A 15000-nucleotide genomic window follows, 5' to 3' on the forward strand; every position below is an offset into this window, starting at 1 on the left:
TCTTGCTGTTGCGTGCCCTGTCCTTCCTCTCTCTCTCTCTCTCTCTCTCTCTCTCTCTCTCTCTCTCTCTCTCTCTCTCTCGGGACTTTTAATCACGTACTTCTAATCTTAGTAGCTCCTGGAATGTTTCTTCTTCTCTCCACACAGTATCTGTTCCTTTATCTTGGTGTTATCCCTGTATCTTTTCCAGGCGGCCTCCCTTTCTCATTTCCTCAGTCCCAATGGCCCTGAGATCCGCATTACGCGATAGTGTCATGGGGGCGTAATTCTTTGTTTGCGCTACAATACCCTTGTGGCATTTGCGAACAAAAGCTCATCCTTAGAGCTTTTTTTTTGGGGGGGGAGGGGACCAAAATAACTTCCCCCCAACTCCTTTGCTCTTCCATTCTCCCTCCACACATTTGCTTCATTCTCTTTCTCCACTATTTTTTCTTACTGTACTCTTAACCTTTATTCTTTCGGGTTTCTTTCGTCATGGAAGAGTAAAGATTATGTACTGGAACGGCAAAGTTGGAGCAGGGTCAATTTTTTTCTCTAAATATCGGGAAGTCATTGCCTTTGAAAATAATATATATATATATATATGTGAAAGTAATATATATATATATATATATATATATATATATATGTGTATATATATACACACATACATACATACATATATATATATATATGTATACATACACATATATATATATATATATATACATACATACATACACGCATGTGCGTTTGTGTGTGACTTTGAGATTTTATTATTCTCTGTATTGTAGCACTGGAGTTGTCCATAAAATCACCAGTATGAGAGGCCATATGTAATTTACTCCAGTAACGGTCTCTCTCTCTCTCTCTCTCTCTCTCTCTCTCTCTCTCTCTCTCTCTCTCTCTCTCTCTCTCTGTAGTTCTCACGAAACGGGAAAAGGAAATTTACATCCTACCTAAGAATAAAGGTTTGCGGGGGAGGGGGTGATCAACAGGGTGTGGTTGGTCGCTTTGCTGATGCTGCTCACTGATCTGTATCACGCCCCCGCTCCCCCATTGGTCAGAGAAGTCACGACCCCCCTCCCTGATTGGTCCATTTATCACCGTTGCTTGCTTATCATTGGTGTATATCTTTAGTGGGCGACTCTCTATTGGTAGGCGTGATGGTAGTGGGTGTGGTCTAAAGAGAGGGGGGTTACTTTTTTTTAGTATGGGGGGTTTTCCACCACCAACTCCTTTTTCTTCTGAAATTCGTGACTTTAGTCAAACAAGGAAGGAAGGCTTTTGGACGTCACCCCCGCTAAGCGTATATGTACAAGAAGTTAAAATTTTCCATTCAAGCAACGTCTCTGTAAGGCCCTGGTCTGCTGGGCATGGTGAGAGCAGCGTCTCTGTAGGGCCCTGGAATAAGGGTCAGAGAGGATTGGAAAGAGAGGGAGAAAGAAAAAAGAATAAAGGAGGGGAAAAAGGCGTGAACTGGCGTTAAATGCCAAGATCGTGCCGTTCGAAGATGACAGAGTAACTAAGGCGCCATTTTCCTTTCTTCGGGAGAGAAATGTCGAGGTTTTATTGTCTCTGTTTCAGCTACACCGAGTATATTTTTGGGAATTAAAAAATGTACATATATTTTTACTTCACATTTTAAATCAGAAATATTTTTTGTCTGCTTTTTTTCTCGTGATATGTAATGGTCGTTGACTCCTTTTATTAAATTATTTTTTTCCTGTACGTAAAAAATATCAGTCTTACAAAACCTCGTTTTCTAGGGCAGTGCTTGTAAAGGATTTTCCTTTGGAAGCTTTGGAATACTACTTTGTTCTCATTGGTATGCATGGAGTGCGACTGTCGTTTATAAATACTGCTGAAGATCTTAGTTTGCTTTTTCTGAGATTTTCCTTTCTTTTACATCTCCTTTTTCCTTTCTTTTACATCTCTTGTTCTTCGTGTTACGTTCTGGTTACCTAGCAAATGTCATCAGTTTCAGAATTAATGGCACCGAAATGTTGCTAAAAGGTGTACCATTGATAAATGTGGAGAAAAAACGATTATCTTTGATACTTTTAGAATGCATCTTCCAGCTACAAAACCATCAGCCTATGTTTATGTGAGTAAGAAAGGAACAGAGAGGGAGAGAATTGTTGATGATATGATAATGCATCTTCCAATGATGATGCTCATCAGAGAGAGAGAGAGAGAGAGAGAGAGAGAGAGAGAGAGAGAGATGGCTTTGGTGTTCTCTGATGAAGACAGAATTGCAGTTTTATGGAAGGCTATCAGTAAACACGATCGGGCCTTTGATGGACAACACAATTACACACTCCGTTTCGTGTGAATTCACGAACTTAAACGTCATTGCTCCATGACGTCACGAATCCGCCCACCTGAATGGCGGTTAACAGGTGGGTGCTCTAAGCCTGAGGTTGGAGGGAGCTTGAATGCCATGTTAGTTACAATAGTAATGACTTTCATATTACTAAAACAGAATTTAGTTAAACATCTCTCTCTCTCTCTCTCTCTCTCTCTCTCTCTCTCTCTCTCTCTAACACACGCTGAAGTCATGTCGACGGGAGCCTGAGTTAAGACCAGTTTGGTATGTGATCGACCTTCCAATTTCAAAGAAATCGTCTACTCTTTTTGTACCTTTGTCTCTCTCTTTCTGTTAAAAGATTAATCATTGACTTTATTGCTACACTTGCATCGTTGTTCTTTCCAAGAAAGCGCCACCTGTGACACGCCTTTGTCCCTCTCCTCTTTTTCCTCCTGTAGTTTAATGGGATTTTCAGAATGACATTAGTGATCCTGCTGACCTCGGCCGTTGCAGATCTTTTTACTCCCACTTGTAGAGTGGTGAAAGAAAAACAAAAGATATTACTGTGTGAGAGAGAGAGAGAGAGAGAGAGAGAGAGAGAGAGAGAGAGAGAGAGAGAGAAAGAAGAAGAATTACTGTAAAAGATTGTCTCTTGTTTCTTTTGATTTCGTACAAATACTTATATGAAAATGATCCATTAAAACTTAATGTGATTTTTTTTTACAATGCCTCCAGTACTGAAATGGAACATGAAATGCAAAGTTTAATTTAACTCTGTCGCCAGTTGGATGAAATATCATTTAGTGCGTTGAACTACTTTATTCCTCACACACGCGCGCGCACACACACACATATAATATATACATATATATATGCGCGTGTGTGAACTACTACCTTCTTGAAACAATTCTTCTGAATGATTTACATTCCGTTGTCTTAATTTAAAACAATAATCTCTCTCTCTCTCTCTCTCTCTCTCTCTCTCTCTCTCTCTCTCTCTCTCTCTCTCTCTCTCTCTCTCTCGCTCGATCTCCCAGGTGGCATCCATTGAGGAAGTTTATGACCTATTGTTTGAAAGCACTGGACTACACTTGTCTTCTGTGTTTTGAATGGCTAATTAAAACCCCTTGTTTTTAGTTCCGCTTCGGCAATACTTTGTGAGCCCGCGCTTGTAACAATGTTGCTTTTATCAGAGTCATTGTGCTGATGTAGTTTGGGCAAAGCTCTATTTTCTAATAGGTATTTAAAAGATACATTCTCTCTCTCGAAAAGCTTACACTACATATATATTAAGCTTTGTTCTGTCTGGATGCCAGCATCCCGGGGATCTTTTTCTTTAAACAAGACTGTTTGTAGAGGTTACTTGCTTTTTCAAACTGATCTCCAACTTGTAAGTTTCTCTTAGCCGACATGAGTTAAAGAATGTTCTCATTATGCAGAGATAAAACTATATCGAAAAGTGTTTGGTTTTGTAGGATTTCAGATGACACAAAAGGCAGAGTTGCAATTATCGAATATTTGCGTTAAGATATATTGTGCAGAAATTTATGGAGTTTACATATACCTTACTGATGGCTTTTGATGATTACGAGAGGCACTTGACAGCGTCCACAGACCAGAATTATGGAGGGTCTTGCGTCACTGTGGCATTCCTTTAAATATGTAAAGTGAATTGATATTATCCATAAACAAAACAAATGCTCATTTAATGTTTATGGGGTCTTGTCAAGTGAATTTTCAGTAAATAGAGCTGAGTGGAATTTCACCTTTGCTGCTTCCCCTTCTCATAGAAATGGCATTATGAGGGAAGTTATCTTAGTTCCTTATGTATATGAGATAATGAAAAGGTTGTGAAGATGGTTTGGGCATGTATTTCGCACAATTCGTGGAGGAATAGTACATAGTGCCATCTGGACTCCAGTGGGCACCAGAGGAATAAAAAGACTTAAGACATGCTTAGATAAAACCCATTAAAAGGGAGGCTGGAGATAAGTGGAAATTCGCGGAAGACAGAGCACATGAAAGACATTGCGGCAGGATGTCGCAGAGGCCCTTTTCGTCACGAGTCATTGGAAGTTATGGCGATTTATACGGCATGAAAAGGCTACCAATCCTGTGTTACTTGCAACACACACAATAAATATTGCAGTAATTGCCCGAACTCACTCTCTCTTTTGGCGGTGAAAAGGGGAACAAAAAAAAAAGTGTCTTGTTAAAATGTTGAATTGTATGCACGAAATAAATGATCTCTCGATCGGAACCTTAACGCATGACTGCATATCGCCTTGGACAGGTGATTTGTTTTAACCTATAAATAAATTCATACTTCGCCGCCTTGATTAATCCTTCAGGACTGCCCATGGGTCCTGCGAGGGTCCTGGGTAATCCACCCGAAGGAACGAGTTTGATGAGGGACGTCAGAAGGAACATGTTTATGAAGTATTGTATAGGTAGATAAAAGGCCAAAAGAATTACCCACTGGTGGCAGGTATGTTCATTCTACCTTTTTCTTTCTCCTGTCTTCCTTTTTGCGAAAGAGATGGTCACCGTTAAAAAAGTAACCATCCATTCTTAACATAACTAGTTTTGACATATTTAGTTTTTATTTTACTAAAACGAAGATAATCGGGGCCAGCATTACTGCCTAATTAGTACATTTTGAAAATAAAAAAAGGAGAGTAGAATTAACGATTATATTTTAAACAGACTTTGAAAACTTAGAAGACTGACCTACAATCTTTTAACTGACAGAGGGCCTTAGATTTCGAAAACACACAATCCCAGAATTTAAGGATTAAAAGAATGATTCATCAAGAAAGATTTACTCTTGTGCTCACGACCTCAATACAGTATCTGTGCCAATGTGTATTCAGATGTTTGTTAGATCTGCCTTGGAATGATGATATTGCCGATTGTGTAGGTAGAATAAGCTATAGAATCACATGCCTTTAGTTCATGGTCTTTCAACTTTCGATTGCAACAGAAAAATTATCTACCTGAAAAAGAATATTGTAATAAAAAAGAACTCCAAAGGTATGTTAGCCTTGTTTTGCAATCGACTGAGTCTCCAGATAGATGAGAAAGATGCTCAGAGAGAAGATAAAAGGGTACGTAAATAATGCATCAATAAGCAAGGGAGACATTTTACCCATGACTTCAAAGCCTGAAATACTAATAACACTAAAAGGTTAAGTTTCCCTATTCTTTTAAATTGTGAGGAAATCTGAAGGGTTGTCCGAGAGGAAATGAGAAAATTCATATGTGAACTTGCAGCCTGTGAACCAAATAAAATCTGAGCTTGGACTTAAACAGAACGAAGTAAAGGCATTAGCGAAGGAGTTGGAGTTAAAAACGGACCTGGATTTTCATAGATAATATGGTGGCGACTGGAAATTTAGCTTTCAATGCGGCTACGTCAATATATGGGGGAAGTCGCATTTTAGGTTTGACCCCGAAGGCTAGTAAAAAAAAAAAAAAAAAAAAAAAAAAATTGGACAGCGGACAGTTTGGTTGTTTTGGCCGTCACGATCTTCAGTGTAAGGTCTCGTTTTAATCTTATTGGTCACCACAAAAAAATCTCTCTCTCTCTCTCTCTCTCTCTCTGAAACACTGTCTGTTCCAAATTGTAGATTTTCTATGGAATAGTTAATAACGAACTGGCATACCTCGCTTGCCTTATTCATTATTCTGCTGTGGAAAATACCATTATCTGATGAATGTGTTTCGAAAGTTCTGTAAGTCCAGTCTTCTTTAACTCCCCTTTAACAGTTTTTTTTTTTTTTCTTTAATAAGTCAGCGAGATGTATAACCGGGACCTCTTAAATCGTCTGTGGACTTTGGTAAAACCTTTCGACCGTCATTAAATCGTTCGATCGTGTCGGTGGCCCTTTTGTAAATAACCCCACCCTGCTGCTCTCTCTCTCTCTCTCTCTCTCTCTCTCTCTCTCTCTCTCTCTCTCTCTCTCTCTCGGTTTCTCGTGTACTCATTTATATGTTTTTGGCTGCGTTTTCATTAGTATCGATTTTTTGGTTGTTATTGCCACATTCCCTTTCTAATTTCTCTCTTCATATATATATATATATATATATATATATATATATATATATATGTATATATATATATAATATATATATATATATATATATATATATATATATATATATATATATATATATATATATATATATATATATATATATATATATATATATATATAATATATTTATATTATATATATTTATGTATTTATATATATGTATATTATATGTGTTTAATATTTATATATGTTTGTGAATATATGTAAAATAATATTTCAACGCCCTGTACTACGAATCATTCCCTAAGCCTTTCCAGTGGCCATGTATGTGCGTTAAGAGTTCGTGCACTTTCGTTTCATTATATATTCCATACTCGGCAAGATTAATGTTTCATTGTGTTATAAAGCGGTGGCCGCCCCCGACACTGGTCTGCCTGCTCGCTCGCTCTTCGAGGGCCGTCGCCGAGAGGATTTGGGGTTGTTAAATAACATGGTCGAAGACTCTCGAGGAGGAATAACTAACGATTTATGATTTCGCAAGTTCTCGCAGTTAGCTTTTGTGTTTCTTTCCTGATCAGGTTATTGTCAATCCGTGTTGTCCCCCTTCTCGTAACATAGCATCAGCATATAGTTCTCTTATCTGACTACTGTATTTTTGTTTTTGTCACTGATTTATACGGGTTTGACATAGATTAGGTAATTGAACTGCGTGGAGTAATGAGTAAAGGTGATCCTTCTCGCATTAGATACCGAAGTACATTATATCCTCATTCAAGGATTCCTATCCTCCATTTCAAATTCAAACCAAGGTCACGTTCCGGGAGAAAAGGGGATACTGAGTGGAAGTAGTAGGATCCTTAAATTACAAGAAAATACTAGCTCTTTGAGAGAGAGAGAGAGAGAGAGAGAGAGAGAGAGAGAGAGAGAGAGAGAGAGAGGTGCGATGGCCCCCTGCCGTGTCAACCGATTTGCCCTGACCCGTTTTGAACGACCACGACACAAGGCTTCCTTATGATTGGTCGAGATCGTGAGGTACAGCCAATTACCAGGTTTCTACCTGGAGCGAATTGACTCATAGCCTGTTGCAAGCCGTAAAGGATATTAGGACTTTCTGGGTACCGTAGCTCTCGCACAGAAAGGAGCTGATTAGGACTTTCTGGGTTATTAAGTAATAGTAAAAAAAAACCAGTTATTTCTCCTTTAATACTGCTATTAATTAATTTCTAAGAAAAATCTTCTCTTTTGTAATGCTGACGATTGTGCAAAAAGTAGCACTGATACTTTGTCGAAAGGGTAATGTGTATGTATACCATTTGGTGTCTACGTACAGTATGTTGGTATGTGCATAAAATATAGAGCTACTACGGAGAAAAAAACCATTATGTTTTTGTTAAGTGCCATAGTAGCATTAGTAGGATTATTGATAATATTAGCATTAGTAGTTTCAAAAAGAACAGCATTCACAAAAATTGCGAGAGCTACAAACGAATTTACCTCCAGGGCTCATTAGTTTTCTTCCATGTGCGGAACATGATCCAAATCACGACACCGTAATGTATTACCGCCGTCTTTTGAAATTTCGAGAAAGTGTATTTCCTAAGAGCGGACTGAAATTGCATTTCTTAAGAGTGGACTGAATTTCCCTCGTGAATCGGCTATTTACTTCTCGACCTCTCTCATCTTGATACTAAAATTCAGTTTCCTAGTAGAGGTTTAATCATGCGCGCCTGCCTCTCTCTCTCTCTCTCTCTCTCTCTCTCTCTCTCTCTCTCTCTCTCTCTCTCTCTCTCTCTCTCTCTGACGCTTGTACATTGCGAATAAAGTGAGGATTTTATTTTCTCTCTCTCTCTCTCTCTCTCTCTCTCTCTCTCTCTCTCTCTCTCTCTCTCTCTCTGACGCTTGTACATTGCGGATAAAGTGAGGATTTTATCTCTCTCTCTCTCTCTCTCTCTCTCTCTCTCTCTCTCTCTCTCTCTCTCTCTCTCTGACGCTTGTACATTGCGGATAAAGTGAGGATTTTACATACCAAACGATTTCTTTATTGTAGAAGGCTGAATGCCCCGCGACCTTCTATCCAATCGTAATATTTCATTTACAATCCCAAATTTACGATCGCTTACGGGTGTCATAAATAACATTTTCGTGACTGGAGAAGTTGGAGCGTAGTGGCCGTTAACGATGTAACTGCATGTACCTTCTAACGACAGCATAAAAAAAAAATAGACGTAGACATACGAAAACGAAATCGATCCCCGAGAGAAGATAAGAAAGGGAGCAGAATAGAAAATCGGTTGCACGACCTCCTCCTCCTCCTCCGGATCTCAGCTAACCCCTCCCATACCCGATTCCCTACTGGCCTTCCTCCCTCCCTACATTATACCCACATCCTCTCTTGAAGGTAAAGAATGGCCCATGTCTTGGGTACTTTGGCAGATGACGCGTGAGGAAGGCTTCCAGGTCACTTTTTAGTTCCACGAAATAATTCCAGAGCAACCACGCCCATAGACATAGGGAAGTTTACATAGTGAGTCCGTGAGGTTTGCTGTCAGTTCGATGGCTCCATTACTATTTGATGGACATTGTGAGAGGTCGTGATTTTCATCTCAACTTTATCACTTGAATTTTGTTTAACTTTTTTTTTTTTACATTTTTTTATTACATTACTTCTCTCCTTTACGTTCCATGTGCCAGACATGTAAGTATATAGTCTTTATACTTATTACCTCTATCTTCTGACGGTGATGGTCGAAATGTATTTAAATTTTTCATTAGGAAAATTTCTTCTTCTCTCCTTAAATCACAACCTCCATTCTTAGATCTTGTGTAATTCATTCACACTTGCATTTTTAATTATGTACTCTTTTCTCTTTCTTCATTCATATGAACTATATAATCTTTCAATTTAAATTTTAACTTTTATAACTATATATATATATATATATATATATATATATATATATATATATATATATATATATATATATACAGATAGATAGACTGACAGTTAGTTACAATCTGATTATCATTGTAATTGTGTATTGTAAGAACTTACATTAATCTTATATTTTCAAATTTGTTCTTTTTGGTTTACACTTCAGTAAGTAAAACTTGCAAGTTTTAAAAAGAAATCTGTATGTGAATTACGAACTACGTGTCAGTTCTATATACCCAGTCAGTTATACCTCATGTCAAGATTAAACCGGACTGGAAAGTGACCTTCAAACTCAGCGACCTTACCACGAGGTTTCGGGATTCCAGCATCTCGAAAAATTTTTGTGAAGAGACACAGACAGTAAAAGTCGAATATTTTCAGGCAAAATCTCAGCCGTGGGAACGTTTCTTGCGGTGGGGAAAAAAAAAGGAAAAAATATAATTTTAGCACGCACTTTTAAGTTGGTCTTAAAGCCCAATTGCGGACGGATTCCATCTGTGCGACATTGTCAAGTCAAATTGGAACAAGCATTTGAGATCTAGTACAGTAAATTGGCTTGCTCTAGCCAGCTACTTTTTTTTTCTGAAGCGTAGTTAAGACCAATTAGAGCAATTTGGTAGTTTGCGCAACAAAACCTCTTGTTCTGCCATAATTATGGGCCTAAGTTTCCGTGTTCTGGATGTTAAATAAATATTTGCTCGTATTCCTTGATGATTTGCTGGGAAACCTTTTCTCTAGAGTTTCACATCTTGCTATTCCCTTATTTTTCACCTAATTTTTCAATGACTTCGCGATATTTCTTTTCCTATTTTCTTTTCTCAAGTTTACACAAGCACAGTTTTTTCTCCTCGTCTATTTCCAATGCCGTAACTTATGATTTTGCTTTTATTGAGAATCGCCATGCACTTGTTTCTTCTTCCTTTGTAATACGACTTTATGAGAGTAAATTAAAAATGGCCTGTCTTCTTCCATGATGTGATTATGATATGTCAGACAGATCAATACATTTATTATTCATGTCCCTCCGTTTAATGTAATGATCATTTGAGTATTACCTTTGTGTACAGGATCTATAATTGTGGAATTAAATTCATCGAATTTTCACAAAATAAACTCACCATTACTTTGGATGGTTATGAAATTATTCCATTTTAAAAAGTATTTCTTAATATTATTATTCATGTTCCTCTTTTTTTTTCTTTCCAGAGATCCTTCACCTTAATCTTAGAAATTTTGGACCAAGTTAATGACACCGATCCAGGTAAGACATTGACACTATTTATACAGAAATTTAAACATATATATATATATATATATATATATATATATATATATATATATATATATATATATATATATATATATATATATATATATATATATACATATATATATATGTATATATGTATGTATGTATATGTATGTAAGTTATGTATGTATGTAAGTTAGAGTTACATCAGTGCTCAAAATAGTTGAGAACACTTAAAACTGTTTGCGCACTAACAATTGAAAGTATTCGCATACTTGTGGCACGTCTATGTTTCATATATAAGGTGATAAGAATTTTGTAAATTCTTTTGACCATTTAGAGCATGAAGTATTATTATTATTATTATTATTATTATTATTATTATTATTATTATTATTATTATTATAGGGCGTAAGGAGATTGCTAGATCCATTTGTGTAGGTGAACTGTTAGGAGTGTGCTGAAGTCAATTACATTTTCATCTTTTAAAACTGTGCACGGAGGCATGTCAGTATTTAGAGACTTCATTTGTAGAGAGAGAGAAAAAGATAGGAAACTAACGGAATGGGAAAATGGCTCATCGATGCCGGAAACATGGTTTTGGTTGTAAACTGATTAAATTAAAAAATAATTAACATTGTAATATCGTAAATCCCAGAGAAACATTCACTGCCATGCTTTATACATAATTTCACACCTATAATTCTTAGGATAATGTGTTAAAAAATTAAAAACACCTTTAATTATATTATATATATATATATATATATATATATATATATATATATATATATATATATAATATTATATTATATATATATATTTGTATATGTATATATATATACACACACGAGAGAGAGAGGCCCAGAGAAATTAAGAATTGACAGGTGTTATCATGGTTACTTCATTACTGTTAGTATTATGTCGCCTTGCTATGTGTGTGTCAGAAGAGACAGCCCGATGCTCTCTGATCCGTGAAGGCCATAAATCATGACAGGTGGCAGCAGCGTGATTAGTCGTAGCTAGCAGACACATTTATTATCTCGCACCGGCTGGAGGAGCTTCAGCCACAGATGCAGCATCTGTCCTTGGAGGGGACCCCATGTCCGAGAGACGGCAGGGAATAGATAGGTTGTCCAATGTAACTATTAGGATTGAAGAGGAGAGGTCTAGCACAGGAGAATATGTTATTGTTATTATTATTATTATTATTATTATTATTATTATTATTATTATTATTATTATTATTATTATTATTATTAACTTGCAGCAGTAGTAATATTTTTCAATTATTTCATTTTATAGACTTTTACACCAAAATCTGGTCTATTAAGTAGTTAAATTAGGGTTAAGCAATAATAATTATTGTAATTTTTAAGTTTAATTCTCATTGAATGTTTGCAGATATAGTTGCATACTGTTAATGTTTATATTTAAATTTTGTATTGTCACTGAGTAAGTGCACTGTTAATATAGGTGGTAATGTTTGTTTTTTGGTTCAGAAGACATATGTGATGTAGAGCTTATTATATTTTAGATTCAAAATTCGTGTATATCATGTTACAATTTTATTATCATTATAATTTAGGTTCACATGTCATATGTATGCCCTGATTTTTTTAATACTTTAGATTACAAAGGCACTTTTAATTGTGATGATAAAGATAATTTGGTGACTTAAGTCATATTGTTGCAACAATTAAAGCATTTATGAGGTACGTTAAGTGAATCATATATATTTTATATTTTACGTATTCCAGTTTTAACATTAATCCCCAACAGAGTCCAGGGTTAATAAATAGATAATCCTTCTACACTCGTGTTATTTTTTATCTTTATAATTACAAATAGAATTGCCTTATCGAACCCAAAGTGTACCCAAATGCATCCTAATTCACTCACTCCATTTTGCCCTTTCTACCCAAGAGAGCCGAGAAGTCATCGACTGGACGACTTACAGTGGCATCCTGGTCCCTGGCACCGACTGGCACACTCTGACCCACCGCGGGTCCGTGGCCAGAGTCACGTATCGGGTGCGGGTCCTCTGTGACGAGAACTATTATAACACCACCTGCACCAAGTTCTGTCGGCCGAGGGACGACACCTTCGGACACCACACCTGTGACGCTTCCGGGGACAAGGTGTGCAGACCGGGATGGATGGGCGACAACTGCGAAATAGGTAAGGGTTGTTGACTGGTGGTTGCTGTTTTTGTTATTGATTTTTTTAGTTAAATATGTAGCTTCGTTTCTTTGTTATACAGTCAAGGTAAGTTGGTATTCAAATTTGCAGTAGCCTTTGGAGTTTGGTGTAAACGCCAGCGTTTTCACAATCAGGCCTGAGATTCTTACAATGATGTAGGTATTATGTTTTAGGAGTTTGTGCTTTGGTCATGGTTTTACTAATTTCACTATTGAACGAGAGTGTGTGTGTGTGCGTGAGAGAGAGAGAGAGAGAGAGAGAGAGAGAGAGAGAGAGAGAGAATATCACATTATAGTGGTTTTTATCATAATGGAATTATTGCTCCGGTTTCAGTACCTGCTGAGAGAGATATTTGAAATTCATTTGTTCATATAAATCCAGCTCCAAATTCAGTTCTATTTTAAGACGTAATTAATTATTTATGCTCGTAGACTATCCATTTTTACAAGAACTGTTCAAGTAACTTGTACTTAGTATGCCAAACAGGTAATGCTCCTATGGAGTTACAGGTTTCACCATTTTTTTTTTAACGAGGTTATTGGTCCGGCACATACAGTGTAATTATAAGGGTAACCATTATCATCATTGGTTGATTGAGGTCGTCGGAAGGAAAAAAATTAGGGTAGCCAGATGGAAGGTGAATTGGCCCGAGGGGCCAAAGACCAGTAGGAGACGCGATGGTTGGTTAGGAAACGGGAAGGGCTGAAAGAAGGAGGAGAGAACATTGTCTTTCAGATATAAATACAGTGTATTCAGGCCTACCAGATTATGAGTCTCTCTATCTACCTTTCTCCTTTCAGCTGACATTTTAGAATAATTTTGTACTTTCTGATGATCTTTATTTTTTCTGTGCTCTTTTTCTTTCTTTCTTTCTTTTTTTTGAGAGAGAGAGTGAAGGGGAAAGAGAAAGCTTTCTGTGGACTTGTAGAAAAACCAGGATTTTCCTGGTGACTGACACAGACATGAATAAGAATGGAGGCCAATTAAGATCTCCAAGTTAGGCATGTTTACCGCTCTCAGTGTAGTGATATATTTTTATTATTATTGATTTCCAGAATTTTACCAGTCAGATTTCTCTTTGGGACTGAACACAGCAGTGGATAATTGCTATCACCATTTAACAAATGCGCACATGAAAGGCCAAATTATGAAGGAAATGATAAATTCAGAGTAAATTATAAAGTTTAACACGGATCGTCCCTCACAGAGAAATAAAAAAATGGTGAGCATGATTTGCAAAGCCCTTTTCAAAAGACTTTGGCCAGCGAAAGATTAACAAGCTTAGAACAATAAGGCGTGGGTAATGCATCAGACCGGCTGAATACGTAATAAATAAAAGCGTGGCTGAGAGAGGTTTTAAGTGTGTGATTTCTTTAATAGCAGGTTACGCGCCTCTCGAAGAGCAATCGACCATTATCCGATCTGTATTAATTGTTTTAAGTTGTGGGTGCTTGAGCAGGCTCTCGGCGTTGCTGTGTACCGATGCTGGAAGTGTTTTGAATTAGGGAGCGAAGGTTATAAACAAGACAGGTGTTGTGAATGTATAGATTCCTCCCTCCTAGTCGTGTTGTTCATTTTATTACGTTAGTAGTTATTTTATATCCTAATGTTATTTTATCTACACCACTTCACTTGTAAATGAGTTGTCTTGTTGAGAGAGAGAGAGAGAGAGAGAGAGAGAGAGAGAGAGAGAGAGAGAGAGAGCGTCACCCTGATAAATAGGATGTATAGGATTTACTATCCATTGTACCCATAGAGACAGGTTTGCAAATCACCGAGATGATTGCTGTTGTAAACAACTTTTTTTTAGTGTTTTCTCTTTGGTGTTACGTAAGGTTAGGATATTGTAATTTGAATCCATATACGCTTTTACACAATAGGTTTGTGAATTGCTCTCAGGATTTGAGAATTTTTTTATTAAACATAATTTCCATTTTGTATGTATGGGTGTAAAGGTTCAAGTTGTTTCGATATGTTTTGCCTCAGTAAGTTATTTATTTTAATAGTTTCCTTGCTATTGCACGTATATAAGAAACATTATTTCTTAAAAATGTTAAACTTGTTGGCATGATATCGTATAGTTTTAAATATTACACTGATATTGTAGTTTAACGCATTTGTGCTGAATTCGAACTCCTGTCTATTTTGATCTGACAAAAGGAAGGACACTAGTAACAAAATTACGTAAAACTGTTGTGATCGATCGAAGGTCAGGACTTTCAATCAAACAGCGTATCTAGGTAAAATTCGACTTGACTTAACGATAGATTCTCTTCTGAGAAGGGAGGAC

General features: G+C 36.8%; 1 protein-coding gene and 1 long non-coding RNA gene across 3 annotated transcripts in view; one reads left to right on the top strand and one right to left on the bottom strand.

The window, feature by feature from the left end:
- Window positions 1-15000, top strand: part of LOC136836316 (protein jagged-1b-like) — a 387965-nt gene that overhangs the window by 282881 nt on the left and 90084 nt on the right. For both annotated transcript variants that reach the window (XM_067100442.1, XM_067100443.1), the window contains exons 3-4: window positions 10466-10520; window positions 12435-12689. In XM_067100442.1, the coding sequence (XP_066956543.1) occupies window positions 10466-10520; window positions 12435-12689 (310 nt within the window). The remainder of the gene's footprint in view (window positions 1-10465; window positions 10521-12434; window positions 12690-15000) is intronic.
- The window catches only part of LOC136836318 (uncharacterized), a 185949-nt gene that overhangs the window by 36908 nt on the left and 134041 nt on the right, over window positions 1-15000 (bottom strand). The window lies entirely within an intron of this gene.

The sequence above is a fragment of the Macrobrachium rosenbergii genome, chromosome 56, assembly GCF_040412425.1.
Source record: "Macrobrachium rosenbergii isolate ZJJX-2024 chromosome 56, ASM4041242v1, whole genome shotgun sequence".
NCBI classification, from domain to species: domain Eukaryota; kingdom Metazoa; phylum Arthropoda; class Malacostraca; order Decapoda; family Palaemonidae; genus Macrobrachium; species Macrobrachium rosenbergii.